Source organism: Sinohyriopsis cumingii, chromosome 2, assembly GCF_028554795.1.
Source record: "Sinohyriopsis cumingii isolate HCF-2022 chromosome 2, ASM2855479v2, whole genome shotgun sequence".
Taxonomy (NCBI): domain Eukaryota; kingdom Metazoa; phylum Mollusca; class Bivalvia; order Unionida; family Unionidae; genus Sinohyriopsis; species Sinohyriopsis cumingii.
In genome coordinates, this window is record NC_142962.1 from 125,777,387 (window position 1) to 125,802,470 (window position 25,084).

At 36.3% G+C, this 25,084-nt stretch overlaps 1 protein-coding gene across 1 annotated transcript in view; it reads right to left on the bottom strand.

Moving 5' to 3' along the window:
• The window catches only part of LOC149805766 (uncharacterized), a 58,588-nt gene that overhangs the window by 21,070 nt on the left and 12,434 nt on the right, over positions 1–25,084 (bottom strand). Inside the window, exons 3-5 of the mRNA XM_089950439.1 lie at positions 15,184–15,353; positions 11,376–11,403; positions 7,600–7,705 (exon numbers count right to left, since the gene is read on the bottom strand). Coding sequence (XP_089806565.1) covers positions 7,600–7,705; positions 11,376–11,403; positions 15,184–15,353 — 304 coding nt within the window. The remainder of the gene's footprint in view (positions 1–7,599; positions 7,706–11,375; positions 11,404–15,183; positions 15,354–25,084) is intronic.

A 25,084-nucleotide genomic window follows, 5' to 3' on the forward strand; every position in this document is an offset into this window, starting at 1 on the left:
TCTAAGGTGATGGGTCCTCATGTGGCTGATGAGTCCGATATGAGATGCGCATGTCCTGGAGCAGTGTGTACACTGAAGGAATGGGTTGATTCTTGATGTTGAGGCCTTCCTGCATTCCCTGGCATTGGCAACATTCATTCTGCGGGTTTTGCACCCATTACTAACAGCTGTATGCCAGCCAGGTCTATCCTTGGTGCAGGACTCAAGGTTTGTCAGATATCGAGAAGCATCTCAGGCTGTCCTTGATGGAGTCTTTAAATCTTTTCTTCGGATGACCAATTTGTCTGTGTCCATAAAATAGAGCTTCATATAAAATCTGACGTAGCATTCGAGACTCCTCCATATGGATGACATGACCCATCCACCAGAGTTGGGCTCTCATGACCATCCCTTTGATACTGGTTAAGCCTGCTCTATCCAGCACTCCTAGATTCATCACTCTGTCTTACCATCTGACGCCCATAATCCAGCGCAGGGCTCTCGTGTGGAAGTGCTCAAGTTGCTTGATGTGCTTCTTGTATGTTGTCCAGGTTGCACATCCATATAGGAGACTAGTTAGCACAACTGCTTTACATACCTTTATCTTGGTGGACAGTTTGATATTCCTATGATTCAACACGTGAGAGCAGAGACGTCCTAATGACTGAGTGAGAGAGCAGATTGTGCTAATTTGCAACGACAATTTTCACAAAGTGGAGCAACCCAACTAATTTTCAGTTATAGGTAAATCAAAGAGATGCTGGATGTGTGTTGAAGAATAAAATGTCTGTGCATCAGTGCATGCAAGAAGAGAAGTGATAATATTTTGTTATAGCTATGGTCCCGTACTTGAAGTAAGATGACCACCATGATTTTGACTTAGATATGGTCACCGTGTTTGAGGTAAGATGACAACATTGATTTTTATATAGCTATGGATCCTTGTTTGAGATAAGATGACTACCATGATATTAATGTAGCTATTCGTGTGTTTGAGGTAAGATGACTACTATGATATTAATGTAGCTATTCATGTGTTTGAGGTAAGATGACTACCATGATATTAATGTAGCTATTCATGTGTTTGAGGTAAGATGACTACCATGATATTAATGTAGCTATTCATGTGTTTGAGGTAAGATGACCAACAAGATTTTGATGTAGCTTCGATCCCTTGTTTGAAGTAAGATGACAACCATGATTTTGACATAGCTATGGTTCCTTGTTTGAGATAAGATGACCACCATGATACTGACATATTATTTGTAATGTGATCAGGTAAGTAATGTCAGAGAAACAATTCACTAAACAATTTGCTTTCTCCATGAAATATATTTCTGATCACATTAGAATAGGTATGAGGTGGGGCAAATGCTGAGCATCCTACCTCACCTCTACCTGTGTCATTCAGTTAGAATTCTCTAAAACAAAAAAGGATGAAGTTCTCTTAATGTTAGCACAGTGAGAGAATATGTTTTTATAAGTGTTTGTGAGATCCCCTCTGGGACTCCATACTTGATTATTGTCTCACCATCAAAAGTTTCACAGGCAAATCCTGCAAAATTGGCATATTCATATATGGGTCTTAGGTTGTATTTTCATGAATGGGAGTGGTTACTGTCTGTTCAGCTACCCAATAAGACTCAGTTCTCTCCTTAGCATGGCCATATCAGAATGCAGACTAACTCCAATATGTCCCAAATTAGGATATTACGTTCAAGGCCAGGCCCATGGAAGTTGGATCACAAGTTAGAGATTACCTTGTTGTGGTCAAAATCATCTCTTTCATGGAATCTGAACATGTCTGAAATAATAGAACAGTGTCTCTTGATTCCTAAAGGAGCTAACTTCTTGTCTTCAAACAGACAAAAAGAAGTTTGCCATCAGAGAATGAGCGCTGGAAGTGGTGTGACATCACTAATGTGATACCAGTCATGGACAACACATGATTTCCCCTTGCATGTTCTCAAAGTGGAGGATCTTCAGATCTTTAGATCCACTCCACAACTGAAGCTCCTTTTCAATCTGGACATTCCTGAAAGGAGCTAGAGTGAAGTAGTTTCCTCTCTGGACATGGATGGAATAGTGGTGATCTCGACTGCTTGAATGGAGTGTAGGTCACTATGGCTTGTCTGATTACATCACCATATCAAGCAGATCAGCTGATATGTGTTAAGGGTTCCATACCTAGAGGGACAAAGTTATGAGAAGGAACAAGGTCCAACTTCTCCACTACAGAATGAGTGATGTAAGGTTGTCCTTATCGTGTAGCAAAAACCAAACTTACTGAATATTTCTTTGGCATGTCATGCAGGAACATCACCATCTCTGTGGCCGTATGAATCGCCATATGGAAGGACACATCAAACATGTCAAGACTGATCAAGTACTCATGACATCTCTGTCGTAGGTCCCAAATAGTCCCTGGACTTTGTCACCAGAAATGTTCTGCAGTTGAAGCCCTGTGCTTGTCATTTTTGTACTATCTGCACTGCTCTTTACAAGTTGAAACTATATTCTCTTGTGTAAAATCAGCCCACTTCATGGAATCACTCACGACTTCCTTCGTGAAGGCAGGATGACAAAGTGGAGGGATTTGGATAACAAAATCAAAAGATGTACAAAGTGAAATAGGGAGGAAGTTGACACAACATTCCTAACTTTGACCTGGCATTAAAGACTGTGCACTCTATCAACATCCAGACGAGATATGTGTGGATACAATATCTCTATGCATGACATTTTACAAGTGGGCAAGACAGTTGTAGGAAAATGACTCACCATAAAAGCTCTAGCTTTACCAAATTCTTGGGACTTTTTCCAATCTTTACCAATTGTCTGATTTTGAATAATGATTTGCCTTCATCATCTACATCCACCAAGGAACTGACCTTGTAGGTAGAACTGGTTGAAGGTGAAGACAGCATTCCAACAGACACAAAATACTCTGATTTCCACTATCACTGCCTGAAATTTATCTTTCCACTCTCAGATTGGCAAGTTCTAGAATTGCCATTTCATCTCTTTGATCAAGATGGGGACTGTCCCCCTCGAAAACATCCATCCATATGGAAAGCAAATTTTTAAGCAAATTATGTTTCTCAGAGAATACTTACCCAATCACATTATGTTAGGAATATCAGACTGCCACCTCGCGAATCCAGCCCTTCTGAAGACGAAAAACATCTTATCCTGTCTATTTTTAAATAGACAAAGGGCTGTAACTCTTGCCCATTACCTCCTCTTGATACCATCAGGTGTCGCCAGTTCGTAGACACTAACGTGGATGAGGAGGTTGAGAGGGTTTTTAAGTAATGTGATGGTGTAAGTTTTCTCTGAGAAACATATCTTACTTTAAAATTTGCTTTCTCCTTTGAATACTTTCCCCATTCACATTACATTAGGAAAATAAATAATGGGAGGAGGCTTGCTGAGCATCTGACCTCTGCCTTGGGTAACCTTCTAAGGGATGAGTGCTTTGATTCCTCATATTAAGGATAACCCACTCTCCTAATAGCACAAGCAACACAACCTGGGATCTCTTGATCCATAACTCTTATAAGATTAAGTAGATGAAGTTGAAATCTTCTCACCTACAAAATTTTTCACTGAAGAATCCTGCGAAGCTAACAGGCAGCTGTGTTGATTGATCTAGTTGGGTCTGGTGGCCATCTGTGCTGCTGCCACCAGCCTTACAAGATCAAATGTTTGTCTCTACAGTGCTAAATCTCTACGGTAAAAGCTCAAGAAGGTAGACTCTGCATGCCAGCCAACTGCTTCTATAATGTCTCAGATCAAAATGTTGCATTCGAAAGTGAGGCTCGCAGAAATGACTCTAACCTCGTGAGCTGTAATCCGCATGAGGCGACTCTGATCTCAAACTGAGCATATAACCCACTTCAGCCACAAAGAAAGGGTTTGAGGGCTGATGTCTTGTTTTCTGGCCTTGACCAGGAGGAAGAGACATTTGCACATGCCACAACTTGTCTGTGTGAGTCTCATGTAGTGCTTGAGGGCACAAACAGAATTTTGCATGGCTGCTGCCCTTGACTTGTCTCTGGAAGAGAGAGGACAAATGACGACACATTGGCTACCTATGGACAGCAACCGATTCTAGGTAACTAAGCCTGTTGTGTACGGAGGACTACTTAACATTGTTAATTGACCTGAAGATGGTTCAGGTCAACTGAAAGGGCATGTAGTTCACTGACCCTGCATACGAAAGCTAAAGCTATCAGAAAGCATGTCTTGTATGATAGGAACTTAAGCACAGCATGAGTGAGTGGTTCAAACTTGCTTGAGTTGAGCCAAGTTTGAACCCAAGACAAATTCCATTTTGGAAACAATGTTATGGATTTTGATCACTGGAGATCAAAACTGTCTAACAGATCTAAGAGATCTTTATTATACCCAATATCACATCTGCCATGATGTCAGAATGTGTCTGAGATCATAGATCCTTGAAAGCTCAAACAGGATCTTGCATGGCTGGTGTTCTCAGCTTTCCTATGGAAGAGAGCGAGAAGGGACACTTGTTTGACTACTCAAAGATGGTAACCTGTTCTGGGCTATGAAGCCCATTGGTATCATGACATGAGAACCACTATTCTGGTAAGCTTGTGGAAGAATCAGGGCGGTATATTCAGGTTAGCCAGAATTTTCCTGGGTGTAAAGATCATTAGGAAAAGTATATAGGTGATACTGGGCTTGTCCCCGCAAAGAGGGGCTATCAGAATCATGTTGCCATTCTGGCCCCATAACTTAAGCACCATGGGAGGGGTGGCAGAGGCCCACATTACCCTCCCAAATGGCTAGCAGTGCATCCCAAGACCAAAGCTGTTGTGTCTGGAACTGGGGAGTCGAAGAGGGTAGCTTTTGATGCCACCTTGTCGCCAAGAGGTCAATCATCAGATATCCTTAAAGTGCGAAAATCCGAGTGATGACCAACTGATGGAGGTGTCATTCTGTGTGAAGAACCTGACCACCTCTGGATCAATTCTCAGCCAAGCCACTGATGTAGCCAGAAGGGATTCTTCAGCAGAATTCCAATGGTCTGCCAACCTAGATTGACCCACTGACATGGGAATGATCCAATTTTGAGTGTGGTCATGACTGCTTGATTAAGAGAACACAAATTTGGGTGCCAATGTGATGGCAAGGCCCGTATAAAAAGACAGTCAAGTGGGATCAAGTCAGCTGCCGTATAATAGCCGAGGAGTTGCAAGAACTCTCCTGATGAAATCTAAGTCCTGTTGGAAACAGACTTGATGAGTTGAATGATTATGTTAATGCGAACACAAGAGGACACGCCAGATTCAAGCTGGCTAAGATATCAATACACAGAGAGACGAAATTCTGGAACGGACTTACTTTCCCAGTTTGTGAAAAGGCCTAGATGATCTACAAGAGAAGGAAGATCATTCCTGCCCTGGAGTAGTGTTGTGGCCAAAGGGAAGAATGGTGAATTGATAATGGTGTGGCAGTAAGCAGTACTGGGAAACTAGTGATAGAAGGAGTGGATAGGGACATTAAGTATGCGTCTGTCAAATCAAGACTGATGGCATGAATACTCACCCCGTCTGATAGAGAAGTGGATTGACCTCGCCATCCCCACCTTGAATAGGGTGAGGAGACTCCAGCCAATGATGGGCCTCCACCTGCTGTCTGCAATCCAAAAAGAAATAGTCCTGAATAAAATGTGGCCTTAGCACAAGCTCCTGCACCTTTAATGAGTGACCATATGCACTGTTGTCAAAAGGCATCCATCTCCCAATCTGACAGTGTATTCGATTAGAGAGGCAAGGAGATTGTGGACGAATGAAACCTGAAGCCCCTCCGACTGACCTGGATCAACCTCCTGCCCTTTCTAAGGGAACTTGGAGGTCCATTTAGGTAAAAATTGGTTTCATGCTGCCACTGTACTATTGCATCATATGGACTGATGTTGGTGCACATGTGACTAAGGAGATCCCATCCTGAGGCCATTGAACATTCCTTCACACTGTCAGGGACTGAGTGGTTCTAAATACCTGTGGGGTTGGAGCAGCAAGGAGGAGGGACAGTACCTGAGCTGCCTGCCTCCAATCTCTTTTTGTCTTCCTCCAAAGCAACAGGGACCTGAACAGGGTCACCCTGAAAGGGAGGGTATGATAAGGTATGAAAGATATGGATCGCCCATATGCTACATGTTGTATTGAGAAGAGACTGACCAGACCCATCAAAACCTAGGACATGGTATAGTGAGCAGCCCTGGTCAGGTACCCTAGCAAACCTAGCCATCTGCTCCCAAGTGTGGGTATTCAGTCCATTTCTTCCTCCCGAATGAGATCTACCAATTCTTTAGAGCAGCAGTAAGAGTGGGGGCATTCAAAAGTAGCCAACACCCAAAATAGTTTTTATTTATGTGGAAATTATTTAGAACAAAGAATAAATTTTTTCATTCTGACCGAGATAATGTGCCTTTCAGTTGTTGTGCATAAAATCTAGTCCCAAAAAAAGCTGAACAAGTATTATTTAAAAGTAGATTATACTTTTTCACAAATTATAAATCAAAGGACAAGTGTCCTTCTGAATAAACAGAACATTTTATACAGACAAAATCATATTTCAATACAGACTGTCCAATTCACGAGATGTCATATTGTTTTATAAAGTACTGGTTGGAGTTCAGTAGGAAATCCATGTGATATTCCTGTGAAAGGATGATTACTGGATTCTCATATTTACTGTATTTGTAGCCAGATATTTGATTTGGAACAGTAGACTACAGACGACATAAACAAATTTCATTTTGAGTTGGACTTGCATCATTTATTTAAATATGTTATGGTTGGATGTAGTTCTGTCAGTTGGGAGACTAGTTTATGTCCACATTCTTCTGTCAACGAAGGTGAGTTTATTTACTTCTCTATGTTAATATTTAAACAATGATTGTATATAGGGTGGACTCCATGTTTCAGATATACAACTCACCCCTATCCCCCCACCTGTTATCAAATGAACAATACCCTTAATTTTACTTGTTTTTGTTCTTGTCTTGGGGTTTTACACATTGTTTCATAGGATGATATGATATAATGGCATATTAAGCCCATGTGGGGGTAAATTTGCCATATTCTGAAAAGACATAACCTTTCTTTTCTCAATTCCCTTTTGGGCAGTCAATAAAAAAAATGGACCCCAAAATTATCATAGTATTAGTAAAAATGAAAAAGTTCCATAAGACAGGGTAAAGAAAATATTCCCATGATCGCAGCCAGTCAGTAAAGAGAATACTGCATAAGAATTTCATGGGCTTATTTAGACCAATCAGAATCACATAAAATGATATGTTAACATGTTGTAATATCAAAAATATTAAACTGCACACACTATAGCTAAGATGTATGAACTATATGATAACAGCAATATCTAACCATTTCAAAACACTATCCAGACTTAACCTTAGGGTGTGATATTAAACTAAATAATATGCACTCCTCTGACTGAGCCTGGGGGTATGATGTTAATGAAAGAAAAGAAAAAACACTATTAGGTAACTTTTCATGCCATAAACTTCTCAAGTAATTGATGTTAAATTAGATACAATGATTTAATTTTTAAGTTCTACTCCATTTATACCATGTGGAGGTGGTATGATGAATCCATAGGGTGGTGGCTGTTGTGCTGGGGCTCTAATGAGAAAATTACTTTGACCTTGGTCAGGTGGAGACTGCGGGGGAGGCAGCTGTAAAGATAGATATGTCATTACATACATAATAAAATGAATTGTTACTTAGATTTTAATAAGACGAAGAATAGTAATATCTTTTACTCCTACTTCTATTACTACTATTATAAAAAAATAACAACACAAAATTTTAATGATAAAGATATCCTTTACAGTGAAAAAGTTGAAAGAACCTGTAGATCATGCTTGTCCAACCCACAGCCCACATGCAGCCACATTGTTAACATTGTGCAGCCCGTGGCCATGTAGGCAGTCCTTTTAAAAATATGCATTTCAATTAATATCTAAATTACTTATAAGGAACTGTTCTTGCTTCTGTGGCCCACAACCTTAAGTATTTTATCTGTTTTGGCCCCCAGCCCACCCCTGCTGTTAATGACACACTGCCCTTTTTCAGCAAATGAAATTCACAGATGCATTCTTTTGCAACATAAACATTAGAAACTTGATTACAATGGAATATATATTGACAAAACACACACACACACACACACACACACACACACAGATGACAACCATGAATATAATTAAAACAAAAGTTGTCAGAGACAATCAAGTGTGCCTATATTCAGGTGTTTGTCTAATATTTGGGATAATCTGAATTCAAAACAATAATTAATGTAGGAGAAATAAATCACTGCGACCTACTTTCCCTTTAGGGAGGTTTGCAATAATACCAAAATGTGTGTGTGTGTGTGTGTGTGTTTGTTTACAATGGGTTAACTCTTTAAAGCAAAAAAGTAGATCACTCTTGACACCCCATGAATATTAAGGCAAGGGACTATCATATGTGTATAACAATGAAAACAACAAATACTTCCTTTCACAAATGAAATGTACATTCAACAAAAATCATAGCTTAATTTCACAATCATATCAGGAAAAATGTAAATACAAGACAGAACGGTTTTATTGAGCAATCACATGGTGATTAACATTGTTCACTTATCATCGCTTTAACGCTCAAAATAATGACCTTGAATTATCAAATGATAATTTAATGCATATAAATGTAAAAACTATAATGCTGAACATATCATCTGAAAGCTTTCTTATACCAGCCATTCATAAAATTTGAAGTTATTTTTTCCTCTATATTTTGGTACTATTAAGTTTCTGTAAAAATATATTTCTAAAGTTGTAGGTACCTAAAGAGAATTTTTTTAAAAATATAATTATTTGTAAACACAAAAAATTTATTTCATCAAAAGTGTACAAAATATTAAGCAAAATACAACAAAATAAAATCAATGCCAATCCTTTTAGTGATGTGTTCATCTGAAAGGGTCCCACTCATTACAGTTTTGATGTGTTCATCACAAAGGGTCACACACATAAGTTTTGATGTGTTCATCTCAAAGGGCCATACTCATTACAATGTTGATGTGTTCATCACAAAGGGTCACACTCATTACAATTTTAATGTGTTCATCTCAAAGGGCCACACTCATTACAATTGTGATGTGTTCATCACAAAGGGCCACACTCATTACACTTTTGATGTGTTCATCACAAGGTCACACACATTACAATTTTGATGTGTTCATCACAAAGGGCCACGCTCAATACAATTTTGTTCTGTTTATCACAAAGGGTCACGCTCATTACAATGTTGATGTGCTCATCTCAAAGGGCCACACTCATTACAATACTGATGTGTTCATCACAAAGGGCCACGCTCATTACAATTTTGATATGTTCATCACAAAGAGCCACACTCATTACAATTTTGATGTGTTCATCACAAAGGGCCACGCTCAATACAAGTTTGATGTGTTCATCACAAAGGGCCACACTCATTACAATGTTGATGTGTTCATCACAAAGGGCCACACTCATTACAATGTTGATGTGTTCATCACAAAGGGCCACACTCATTACAATTTTGATGTGTTCATCACAAAGGGCCACACTCATTACAATGTTGATGTGTTCATCACAAAGGGCCACACTCATTACCATTTTAATGTGTTCATAGCAAACGGCCACACTCAATACAATTTTAATGTGTTCATCACAAAGGGCCACACTCATTACAATTTTGACATGTTCATCACAAAGGGCCACACTCATTACAATGTTGATGCGTTCATCACAAAGGGCCACACTCATTACAATGTTGATGTGTTCATTACAAAGGGCCACACTCATTACAATTTTTATGTGTTCATCACAAAGGGCCACACTCATTACCATTTTTATGTGTTCATCACAAAGGGCCACACTCAATACAATTTTAATGTGTTCATCACAAAGGGTCACACTCATTACAATTTTGATGTGTTCATCACAAAGTGTCACACTCAATACAACTTTGATGTGTTCATCACAAAGGGTCACACTCATTACAATTTTGATGTGTTCATCACAAAGCGCCTCACTCAATACACTTTTTATGTGTTCATCACAAAGGGCCACACACATTACAATTTGTATGTGTTCATCACAAAGGGCCATACTCAATACAACTTTGACGTGTTCATCTCAAAGGCCACACTCATTACACTTTTGATGTGTTCATCTCAAAGGGCTACATTCATTACAATTTTGATGTGTTCATCACAAAGTGCCTCGCTCAATAAAATTTCCTCAAAGGGCCTAAACTGAGGAGATTTGCAGAAATAAATGCATGTGTATCGAATAAATGCATTAATCTACAAAACAGTTACATAAAATCATAACCTCAAATTCATACAAGAGCTTATCAATATAAATCTGCAAACTAAATATACTATTGCAATAAAATACAAAGTAATTTACAATATTTTGAATTGGGTGTAGGTTAGCACAACATGGTGTTCAGATTGTTCAATGATGCAGGCATTGTTATGCAGTGAAAACAAAGATTACAAAAATGGACATTCAGGAGTGATGATTTCACTAACATCTGGACCAATAACTCCTCTAAATGATGATGAAAAAATGTGATAATCAAACCAACTAAAGTCTCATCTGTATAAAGCTGTATAAAGCTGTATGCCAAATTTGTCTGCAATCCCACAATCCTTGCTATAATAATACTGTGAAATCCAAAGTTTATGAGGACAGGAAACCAGAACTCACAACTTCTTTTATTGATGACAAGGAATTCTGGAAATTAAACTCGTATAAAAATGCATACCATATTTAGTTGAAATCCAACAATCCTTGGTAACAATATTTGCAAAAATCAAAATTTAGGAAGACCAGGGGCCATAACTCCCGTTAATGCTGACATTGACAGACGGAAATCACATTCATTCAAGGTATCACCAATATAAAAATGCTTGCCCAAATTTGTTCAAATGTAACTTAGTCAAGTTGTGTTGCCATGCTTCAGAAACCAAAGTTAAAAGTAAATCCAAGGTCACAGCCTCTCTAAATGAAACCAAGAGCTGAAAACTGAAGGTCTTTGAGAAATCATCTACATAAAATTGCATAACAAATCTGGTTCAAATTTAATTATCCCTGGTAAATTTATCCTGTAAATTTAATTATCCCTGGTAAATTTATCTTGTGGAAAGCAATGGTATTGAGATAGACATAAGAGTGGATAGCAAGAGTGTGACCCTAATAACATTATGCATTCAATTTAGAAAACCTTTTCAATATCTGAAATTCTTGAAAGGTACAATTTCTTTCATTCAAAAATAAATAAATTAAGACGCTGTTCTTTATATTTACTTACTGTGTCTGCCAGAGCTTTCAGCCATTGCCTGAAATGAAAGTTACAAGCTTAAGCAGAATTGTGAATACATTATTTACCCATGTCTAACACAGGTAAAAACAAAACTAATCTGTGAGTACCTTGTTTACCTGTGTTACCTGAGTTAATGAAATATAATTAATGAGCATATTTGATAGGAACCAATGGATACCCATGTGATCAGCTGTAAATTCTTCTTTGACCATGAAAAGTACCAAAGACACATGATGATTTCTAATTATGCAATAAAGTATAAAATATAGCAGACTTGGTTAATTGAGTAACTTGAGAAAAGTACTATTGTGTAATGCAGACAAGTTCACAATGGGTTTGTCACCTGGCAATTAATGACTTCTAATACAGGCAATATCCACACCTTGATGAAAAGCTCTAAAGTAATAAAAGTGAAATAACAAGGATTTCATTTACCATTCTGTCAGGGTTAGATATGAGGTACACCACAGTGGAATTTTTTTTTTAAAAGCTTGAGCATCTTTTTCTTTTGCCAGAAAAATTTACCAGACGTTGGGGGGGGGTTGCAGATTGATATTGTTGGCGTGTAGCAAACTGGTGACCTAAAGACTGGCCCTGCAAAACTATGTACATATCACTCAAGCGAGACTTCTTTTTTAATTCAGCAGATTGCAACCAATTATATGATTCCAAAATAAGCTTCTGACCTGTCCCTATACTGTCGCTGCAGAAAGAGGACCAATCATTGTGTGCCAGCAAATCCAGTTCTGCACTGTTTGTTAGAAACAAAAATTCACAAGTACAATTTACAGTATGGTCTCTAATTTGCCACTAGATTATGTGACAGCCAATCTGGGTCAATCTACTATTGGTGACCGAGTGCACATTATACACAAATACATTACAGACATTCTGTCATCCTTAAGGGTGATCACTTGTGATATGTTGGAATACATGTATTTAATATTCTTTTTAAATTAATATGTTTGCAGAGCTAAGTATGGAAGCCAAATCAAATTAAAGAAAAAATGGTACAAAAATTTGAGCATTTTTTTCTCAAAATAACACTTTTTGATCTTGAAATTTTAATTTTTAGGTCTTTATCTTAAATTGTTTTTTTATTAATTATTTCTGCAACTCTGGTAGTCAAAATTCCAATTTTGTCCACACAGTATTGGGGGTCCAGATGTCCGTATTATTTTCTGTGCCTGTAATAGTCAGTGTCAATTTTTGTTTCAACAAAATTTTATATTCTTCTCTAAACTGTAAAGTTTTTCATTGTTTTTGTGACCTTAAAAGGTTTCCATATCCTAGCAAACCAAAATTGCAAAACAAAGGAATAGGTTGGTGTGCATTTTTTTGCAACTCTTAGCTGATCATCTGTCTCCTGGAAGGGCATCTTCACTAGCCAATGGTTATCAATCCACACTGCTCCACACTGACTCCTGGCAATTATAGATAGCCAAAACAGTATATATCACTCTGACATCTAATTGGATGTAATGAAAAAAGTTATCCAGTGAGACTGCTAAATTTTTTAATTAGGAAGACAGCTGTGAATAATCATCACAGCCTCAGTAGATAGTTGGGAATGATCATCACAGCCTCAGTAGATAGTTGGGAATGAGCATCACAGCTTCTGTAGATAGTTGGGAATGATCATCACAGCCTCTGTAGATAGTTGGGAATGAGCATCACAGCCTCTGTAGATAGTTGGGAATGAGCATCACAGCCTCAGTAGATCGTTGGGAATGATCATCACAGCCTCTGTAGATAGATGGGAATGATCATGACAGCTTCAGTAGATAGATGGGAATGATCATGACAGCCTCTGTAGATAGCTGGAAATGAGCATCACAGCCTCTGTAGATAGTTGGGAATGATCATCACAGCCTCAGTAGATAGTTGGAACTGACCATCACAGGAGTTCCATAAACAACATACCCTTTATGTCAGTTTCTGCAACTTCGACTTTTCCCACATAATTATTCCTGCAGAGTCAAAACATGTGGACATCATGAAATATGTCCTATTGAATACCAAAAAAAGATGTAACAAGCTCTCTCTCTCATTGGTCACTTGATACTTCTATTAGCAGTGACCCTTTCATCTGAAAAAGGGCACTTGTTCAAAAAACTATTTCAGCTAACAACATACCAGTATGCCAAAGGTTGACATGGCTAACAAAGAAGCAGGATTAGTTATTATGTTGTTGTTTTTTTTTAAAATTGTACAAGCTTATGCTCATGAACTCCACTTATCAAATACACAAAAAAAGCAAAAAGAATGTGGGGTAAGTGATCTTTTCAGTAGGAGAAAATGACTGAGATCTCATTGGTTTTCTGCACAAACTACGTACTGTAGGCTGTAAATCACTAAAGATTTACCAGGTCTTATATACTTCCATTTACTTCATTATGTTTATCCCACATCTGTCATTGCATTTATTAAAACTGTCCACCCATTTTTCTTTTACATTATTCAGTGAGACAAAAATAAGTCACAATGGCAACATTTTATGTCCAGTCTCTCCCTGGATTCACAGCATTATGTTTCATCTAGGTAAATAATGACACAATACTGGTGACATAATGAAATAATCATGTAATTTTAAGCTACAGTGTAAACACTGATTTAACAAAGGCACACACATTAATTAGAACTTTCCACTAATTTTTGTATTGTTATAAAGACCTTATTTATGAACATGTTAACACATTAACCCCCGCGACGAGTTAGCGTGGCAGGAAGTAGTAGCCTACTGCCGAGCTCTGTAGTGTCAAGGTCATCTATGTATACTAAAGGTAGACAGATGTAGCTCTACAATGAAACCAAATAATCTGGAAGTTCTAGTTGCACTACATAATACAGCGGGAAAAACCTCAATTTTTGGACCTGATTTTTTTTCCAACCAAAATTCGCCTGTGGTCAGAATCCGATTTTGTGTCTGGATTTTAGACTTTTTGGTCTCAGATCTAAGGCAGACCGGTATTAACTGCAAACAGACAGATGAACCTTTGCAAAACGCAGGATAAAATGGGCATTTGGAATAAAGAGTGGTTTCAATACAAAAATTATGGGTCCGTTAAGCAAACATAAAATAAAAAAGAACTCCAACTTTTACCCTTCTGCTCAAGCGTGAGCCAAATAGCCAATGAAAAACGATGTTTCTAACACAATTAGGCAATAGTTTACTGGAAAATCACCTGGAAGTTGATGTATTAGGATGTATTCAGAAATAGCTTTCAAAATGTGTTTCCTACTCGAATTTCAGACAAAAACAACAAAAACCTCATGGGGTTAATGTGTTAAGTAATCAATCATACATATTTATTGTGAAATGTTGTTAAGTATAAATCTTTCTTAACTCCCTTATCAGGAATCAATCTTTCTAAGTTCTCCTGTCAAGAATGAAACTATTAGATATCAAACATCAGTCATCTAAATTATATCTAATACATTTATGTTGTATTTGATAAGAACTCTTGAAGGATTTTCAAAACTGTTGTGTAGAGAAAAAAACTTCTCCAAAACAGGTAGTGTATAGTGCAGAATTTTATATACATTGTGTGCATAATAGCTTAGTGATGCAGAACTATAATATATAGAGTTGTATTGATAGATTTGTATAGGAAAGTGACCACTGAGTTTTCAAATCTATAAATCACATTTTACAATATTCCAAAAGCAATGACTCAGTAAATATGTTTCTATCCAATTTAGTTGCATAATCCATCACACAGAAGATGGAGATTATCCACACTATAATCCCACAAGCATCACATTTACTTAATCATCTCAAAATCATAATACTTACCCCATGGCATTACCATCTGAGCAAAGAAACCAGTGGACATTGGCATGAACACTGGGGATTTCTGGAACAGCGATCACATAGTCATATGTTAACCTGGGATGAGGCGGCAGCTTGGGACAGTTGGAAATTCTACGTACTACTGGTCCAACAAGAAGGAAACTGCATACTTTCTGAACAGAGGAACAAAATTTCATCCAACACTTGCAAAGCTATTGAATCCTATTAAAATGATTCCAAAAAACAAAAATTAATGTTTCTGCATTCAAGTATTAGTTTGTTCAAACATCTGCTTATTGCAGGTGTTATGTAAAAGAAAGAGCAACGAATCTTTGATTAATATGCAAGTCTTTCTTAAACTGATGCCATGCATAAAAAGACATTTTAAAGACTTGTCTCATGTAATGAACTGTAATAGCATCACCAATGTTTATCACTGCCCTTGCTCACAAAGAAAAAATATCTTTAAAATTTTAAATGAATGCGTGTGCTTGGCCAAGGTGTTACCATCTGTGTTTGCTTACCCCAAGGGCTGGATTTATAAGAAACCTTTGTTGTCATGTACTTATCCTCTTCAAGCATCATACTAAATATGATCCCCCTTCCTCATTTGGTTCTGATGGAGCTCAGTTTACAGGAGAGACTATATTTTATATTTAAATTGTGACCATACACCCCTACCCCTCATACCCAAGGGGCTACATCTAGCATCCTACAAAAGTCTTCTTCAGCAGAAATGTGAAAACATGATTAAAATGGAATAGTAGTTCCTGCGTCAATAACAACTTTATGTATGTTTATTTACACAGTCACCAATTTTGTAAATGTTTACAGACAGTAAACTAAATCAAATCATTTACAGCCTTGACTACTACTCCTTATGAAACATCATATCAAATATGATTGCACCCCCTTTACTAGAGTAAATGGATTTCAGGTTACAAGTTGAACTAAAAGATAAATGAATGGACAGATGCTTGGACACAGGAATGGACAAATTAATATGTCCATAAATTGTATCAAATAATTTTAAAATTTATTTATGTACTGAACTTGATATAGGTATCCCTCCACAATTCAGTACACATCAAAATTAACTTTTGTTTCACTGACAATAAAGCTGTGGACTAGAGAAAACAGCATTTGGAGTAAGACAAGCCCCCAGTGAGTCTATGTATGAACTGTATTGATCAATGTGGTATAACAGTGTGTCAACTGAAGTGATCCATGCTGTATAACAGCCTGTGCATACTGTATTGATCCATGCTGTATAACAATGTATGTGTGTGTACTGTATTGATCCATGCTGTATAACAGTGTATGTGTGTGTACTTTATTGATCCATGTTGTATAACAGTGTTTGTGTATGTAATGTATTGACTGATGTTGTATAACAGTGGGTGTACTATACTAATCCATGCCTATAAGTTTGTGTGTACTGTATTGATCCATTTTGTATAACAGTGTGTGTGTACTGTATTTATCCATGTTGTGTAAGAGTTGGGGGAGGTGTACTACATTTATCAATGTTGCATAACAGTGTGCGAATGTACTGTATTTATCCATAAGGTATAAAAGTATAAGTAAACTGTATCTACAAGTAGAATATTCATATAAATTTCAGCCACAGTACATGTACTGCATATTGATCCATGTTATGTGTGTGCATATACTGTATTGATCCATGATGCATAACAGTATGTGCATATACTGTATCGATCCATGTTGAATAACAGTGTGTGCATATACTGTATCGATCCATGCTGAATAACAGTGTGTGCATATACTGTATCGATCCATGTTGAATAACAGTGTGTGCATATACTGTATTGATACATGTTGTATAACAGTGTGTGCATATACTGTATCAAACCTATGTTGTATAATAGTGTGTGCATATACTGTATGGATCCATGCTGTATAACAGCATGTGCATCTACTGTATTGATACATGTTGTATAACAGTGTGTGCATATACTATATTGATCCATGCTGTATAAATGAATGTGCTTGTATTGTATTGATCCATGTTATATAACAGAATGTGCTTGTACTGTACTGATCCATGCTGTATAACAGAATGTGCATATACTGTATTGATCCATGCTGTATAACTGTATGTGCTTGTACTGTATTGATCCATGTTGTATAACAGTGTGTGCATATACTGTATTGATCCATGATGCATAACAGCATGTGCATTTACTGTATCAAACCTATGTTGTATAATAGTGTGTGCTTGTACTGTATTGATCCATGCTGTATAACTGTATGTGTTTGTACTGTATTGATCCATGTTGTATAACAGTGTGTGCATATACTGTATTGATCCATGATGCATAGCAACATGTGCATTTACTGTATCAAACCTATGTTGTATAATAGTGTGTGCATATACTGTATGGATCCATGTTGCATAACAGCATGTGCATCTACTGTATTGATACATGTTGTATAACAGTGTGTGCATATACTGTATTGAACCATGTAATATAACAGTGTGTGCATATACTGTATTGATCCATGCTGTATAAATGAATGTGCTTGTATTGTATTGATCCATATTATATAACAGAATGTGCTTGTACTGTATTGATCCATGCTGTATAACAGAATGTGCATATACTGTATTGATCCATGCTGTATAACTGTATGTGCTTCTACTGTATTGATCCATGTTGTATAACAGTGTGTGCATATACTGTATTGATCCTTGTTGTATAACAGTGTGTACATATACTGTATTGATCCATGTTGTATAACAGTGTATGCATATACTGTATCGATCCATGCTGCATAAATGAATGTGCTTTTACTGTATTGATCCACGTTGTATAACAGAATGTGCATGTACTGTATTGATCCATGATGTATAACAGAATGTGCATATACTGTATTGATCAATGCTGTATAACTGCATGTGCTTGTAGTGTATTGATCCATGTTGTATAACTGTGTGTGCATTTACTATATTGATCCATGTTGTATAACAGTGTGTGTATAAATGTATTGATCCATGTTGTATAACTGTATGTGCTTGTACTGTATTGATACATGTTGAATAACATTTATGTACTGTATGTATATGTTGTACTGTATTTATCTATCCTGCATAAGTGTTTATGTACTATTGTTATCTGTGTAGAATAACAGTTTGTGTTTACTGCATTTATCAGTGTAGTATAACAGTAAATGTGACCTGTATTTATCAATGTTGCGCAGCAATATTTGTGTATTGTATTTATCGCTATTATATGCTCATTTCTTTTCTCCTTTAACCAAGGTTATGCAGTATTTACATCCTAAAAACTCATTCATATTTTCCCATACAAATGTAGTAACCTATAAATGTATGATAGCAGTTTGTGTGTACTGTATTTATTAATATATGTTATGTAAATCTGCTGTAATTTATATTTGATTAAATTTCATTCTTTGTTTGTAAGTCAGATTTTTTTTATTCCATTACTTGCTATTGTAACTTTATTTACTGGAATAGAGTTCAGTTCTGATTGATTTTTGTAACAGCTTTATAGAAACATTGTATCTAATGCTGACCTAGTTCCTGACCTTGATTCAGAATGAATAATAGTTTGTAGTAAACAACTTATTTTATTCTTATTTTTCTTTTCTCATAGTAAGATTCATAAAGTGGCATGAAGGCCATACTTGGAGTATGTAACAAATAACATGTAGCAATAACAATGTTACAAACTGGTTTTTCCAGAGGACTGACCCATATCCAAGCATCTATTTTGCATTGTAGCTAGATTTATTGTTGATGTTTTGAGAAATAATAATTAATCTTGCCTTAACACTTGAGAAATTCAAGTGTTTTATGTTGTGACAAGTTTTGTGCTAATTATTTTATTTTCTTCAAATTATTTGGATTTCAAGATTGTTTTCCCTGGAAATACTAGTGCTCTAAAGTGGACAAGAACAGTTATCGAAATTTACACAAAATTCAAACACTGGAATATTATTTTCTGTGATACAACAAAGAACTGTTGACACAGTACGATGTTGACCACAGCATACATCATCATCTTCCATTTGGATTTCATCGGGATTTGAACTCAGTTTCATTAGGACTTTTTATTACTAGGACCTCTATATTTTAATTCTTGGATTATTCTTGGATTAATTTTGGATTTGATTCATAAAACTCTAAGTTCTTTTTCTCATATTTACCTTGTTTTTCTAGGGAAATAAATTATTTGTAAAATTTTATAAAGCTTGTTGTCTTCACTTTTTACTTGTTATGTTTCAAAAGAGCCTAAACATGTAACATGTATGATAACAGTCTGTGTGTACTGTATTTATCCATTTTGTATAACAAGCACATAACAGCGACAAACATCATTTCTAAATCTTACATTACACAAATCAGAGTTGGAAAACAGTCCACACAATGGAAACTTTAATTGGCAAGTACAATTTTATGTGATTTGTTCAGAATTTTACAGAGAATATGCAGGAAAAAAATTAAGATTTTGTGTGCAATGTCATGAAAATTATACAATGGCAATTAAGCGAGTTCTGAAATTTTTCTAGTCCAGATCATGTACAGATGATGTTCTAAGCTGTTTGGTTACTGTCAGCTGCAACCCCTTAGGCCACAATTTCACCAACATGACAATGTTTAAGTCTAAGTACATTTGACTGGTCAAAATTATGACACAAATTGATTCAGTCAGATTTCAAGATTTTATGGATAATTAGCAAGAGCCTCAAGTGGGCCTAATATTGCTCACCTGGTTTTACATAACTTAAAATCTGACTGTTTCACTAAGCAGGCTTATGAAGATGTCTAAGAACTTATTCAATTATTTCCATTAACAAACTCATCCAAGATCTTGATGACAAAATCAGATCAGAAATATGGCTTCCAGAGGTGTAAGAAGCTTGGTCGATTGGATACATTATATGCAAACTAGCTCCAAAACTTTATATCATGTTGATTTTACCTATTTTACTACAGCCTGATAAAAGTTATTTCCAAAGATGGAGGCACAATTAATATGTAGGTTTTTGCTCCTAAGTGAAGTCATCCAAAATGTTGATAATAATAAATCAAACAGATGTAAATTTATATGGCTTTAAGAGTAGTAAGAAGCCCAGACAATCAGACACAAAATCACCTCATTAATATGCATCAATCTTGCAAATTACTGAAACACTCAAAGATCCCGATGATTAAAGTATATATTCCAACTTTGATCAAAATCAGATCTCGAATATGGCTTTCAGAGTATTAACAAATGCAGCCAATCAGAAGTAAGATTACATCATATTATGTGTGGATTCTTGCCCTTTAATAAACTCATCTAAGATCCTGATGATATAAGTCAATATTTTCACAGTGGATCAAAATCAGATTAGAAATATGGCTTCCAGAAGGATAACAAGTTGGATGCAAGATCAACTCATTGTCAGGCATGCAATTCAGTCATTATCTAACCTGTACAAGATCTTGGTGATATGTGCCTATATTCCAAGTTTGGTCAAAATCAGTTCAGAAATATGACCTCAAGCATGGTAACAAGCTCAGTCAAATGATGCAAGATCACCTTATTAATAAGTGTGGATTTCACTCATTATCAAACTTAAACAAGATTTTTATGATACAAGCATATATTTCAAGTTTGATCAAAACTGGAGTAGAAATCTGATGTCCAATATTATAACAAGGCTAGCCAATTAGATGCAAGTTTTTCTCATTACTATGCATGGAACTGGTTCATTATCAAACCCATCCAAGACCTAGATGATGTAAGTTTATATTTCAAGTTTGATCAAAATTATCATCCAATGTGGTAGCAAGTTCAGCCAATATGATGCAACATGACCTTCTTAATATGCATAGATCTCGCTCATTATTAAAAACTGGATCCAAGTTACGAAGGGGTAACAAGCTCGGCCAATCGGATGCAAGATCACCTCATTAATATGCATTGATCTCGCACATTATTGAAAATTGGATCCAAGCTATGAAGGGGTAACAAGCTCAGCCAATCGGATGCAAGATCACCTCATTAATATGCATTGATCTCGCACATTATTGAAAATTGGATCCAAGCTATGAAGGGGTAACAAGCTCAGCCAATTGGATGCAAGATCACCTCATTAATATGCATTGATCTCGCTCATTATTGAAAACTGGATCCAAGCTATGATCCAAAGGGGTACCAAGCTCAGCCAATCATATGCAAGATAACCTCATCAGAATACATGGATCTCACATCACATGTGCAGGACCCTAACAAAGGCAAGCAAACATTCCAAGTTTGACGAAAATCAAACCAGAAGTAGAGCTTTGAGAATGGTAACAAACTGTGCCAAACAGATGCAAGATCACTTAATAAATATGCTTCATTCATTACTGAACTCATTCAAGATCATAATGATATAGGCACATATTCCAAGTCTAAAAAAAAGCAGATTAGAAATTGTAGCTTCTGGGCCATAACAAGGTTGACCAATCAGATGCAAGATCACCTCAGTAATATGCCTGGAATTGATAATTATTGAACCCATCTTTGATTCTGATGACATAAACCCACATTCCAAGTGTGACTAAAACTGGATCAGAAATATAGACTCCTGAGTGGCAACGAATAACTGTTGACTGAGAGATGCACTACTCATGATGGACCCCAAGACCATAACATAAGCTCCATAAAAATTATGTCCATACTTAAGTTCAGTTTCTGACATTCAGTCTTTGTTGGACTGCTCTTTTCCTGTCCTGTTCACATACTAGCGATAATAAGAAATGATGAATATTTAGTATAGTGTTTGTACTGTGGGATATTGTAAACTAAACCAAAGTGCAATTAGGCAAACTTGTAAACAAGACATACTTCAGGTAATATTCACCATTACAAACATCGTCATTTATGTATTATGTACCTATTTTGTTACACTGATTTCATCATTTTAAGACTCAACTGCATGTATGTATAAATAATGAGCATGTGTTGTTCATTCTCCTTTCTGTCCTTTTGAAAGTAAATTAAGGTTCTCATGAACATGTGCCAGGGACTCTCAAATATAGGCTGGGGACTCTTGAAGTCCAATGAGTGAATAATCCAGGACTCCTCATCCTGAGATTCTGTTGAGAGCTCCACATACATACATACATAGATATACATACATACATACATACATAGTATGACATGTTTTTACATACTGATGCATTACAACAGATCTGTTGTGGAATCATGATACATACAAACAAACTTACTGGTTTCTCACAGCACCCAATAAGAATCTGAATACATACAATACTAGATATACATCCCAGCATCCAATAAGAACATCAATGCATCCAATACAAGATATACATTCCAGCATCCAATAAAAACATGAATGCGTCCAATACAAGATATACATCCCAGCATCCAATAAGAACATAATGCATCCAATACAAGATATACATTCCAGCATCCAATAAGAACATGAATACAATGTACTCCAATACAAGATATACATCCCAGCATCCAATCAGAACATAATGCATCCAATAAAAGATATACATTCAAGCATCCAATAAGAACATGAATACAATGTACTCCAATACAAGATATACATCCCAGCATCCAATAAGAACATGAATGCATCCAATACAAGATATACATCCCAGCATCCAATAAAAACATGAATGCATCCAATACAAGATATACATCCCAGCATCCAATAATAACATGAATGCATCCAATACAAGATATACATTCCAGCATCCAATAAGAACATAATGCATCCAATACAAGATATACATTCCAGCATCCAATAAGAACATGAATACAATGTACTCCAATACACGATATACATCCCAGCATCCAATAAGAACATGAATACAATGTACTCCAATACAAGAAAAACATCCTAGCATCAAATAAAAACATGAATGCATCCAATACTAGATATACGTCCCAGCATCCAATAAGAACATGAATACAATGTACTCCAATACAAGATATACATTCCAGCATCCAATAAGAACATGAATGCATCCAATACAAGACATACATCCCAGCATCCAATAAGAACATGAATGCATCCAATACAAGATATACATCCCAGCATCCAATAAGAACATGAATGCATCCAATACAAGATATACATCCCAGCATCCAGTAAGAACATGAATACAATGTACTCCAATACAAGATATACATCCCAGCATCCAATAAGAACATGAATGCATCCAATACAACATATACATCCCAGCATCCAATAAGAACATGAATGCATCCAATACTAGATATACATCCCAGCATCCAATAAGAACATGAATCCATCCAATACAAGATATACATCCCAGCATCCAGTAAGAACATGAATACAATGTACTCCAATACAAGATATACATTCCAGCATCCAATAAGAACATGAATGCATCCAATACAAGATATACATCCCAGCATCCAATAAAAACATGAATGCATCCAATACTAGATATACATCCCAGCATCCAGTAAGAACATGAATGCATCCAATACAAGATATACATCCCAGCATCCAATAAGAACATGAATGCATCCAATACAAGATATACATCCCAGCATCCAATAAAAACATGAATGCATCCAATACTAGATATACATCCCAGCATCCAGTAAGAACATGAATGCATCCAATACAAGATATACATCCCAGCATCTAGTAAGAACATGAATACAATGTACTCCAATACAAGATATACATTCCAGCATCCAATAAGAACATGAATGCATCCAATACAAGATATACATCCCAGCATCCAATAAGAACATAATGCATCCAATACAAGATATACATTCCAGCATCCAATAAGAACATGAATACAATGTACTCCAATACAAGATATGCATCCCAGGATCCAATAAGAACATGAATGCATCCAATACAAGATATACATCCCAGCATCCAATAAGAACATGAATGCATCCAATACAAGATATACATCCCAGCATCCAATAAGAACATGAATGCATCCAATACAAGATATACATCCCAGGATCCAATAAGAACATGAATGCATCCAATACAAGATATACATTCCAGCATCCAATAAGAACATAATGCATCCAATACAAGATAAACATTCCAGCATCCAATAAGAACATGAATGCATCCAATACAAGATATACACCCCAGTATCCAATAAGAACATGAATACAATGTACTCCAATACAAGATATACATCCCAGCATCCAATAAGAACATAATGCATCCAATACAAGATATACATCCCAGCATCCAATAAGAACATGAATACAATGTACTCCAATACAAGATATACATCCCAGGATCCAAAAAGAACATGAATACAATGTACTCCAATACAAGATATACATCCCAGCATCCAATAAGAACATAATGCATCCAATACAAGATATACCTTCCAGCATCCAATAAGAACATGAATACAATGTACATCAATACAAGATATACATCCCAGGATCCAATAAGAACATGAATGCATCCAATACAAGATATACATCCCAGCATCCAATAAAAACATGAATGCATCCAATACAAGATATACATCCCAGCATCCAATAAGAACATAATGCATCCAATACAAGATATACATTCCAGCATCCAATAAGAACATAATGCATCCAATACAAGATATACATTCCAGCATCCAATAAGAACATGAATACAATGTACTCCAATACAAGATAAACATTCCAGCATCCAATAAGAACATGAATGCATCCAATACAAGATATACATCCCAGCATCCAATAAGAACATGAAAGCATCCAATACAAGATATACATTCCAGCATCCAATACAAGATATACATCCCAGCATCCAATAAGAACATGAATACAATGTACTCCAATACAAGATATACATTCCAGCATCCAATAAGAACATGAATGCATCCAATACAAGATATACATCCCAG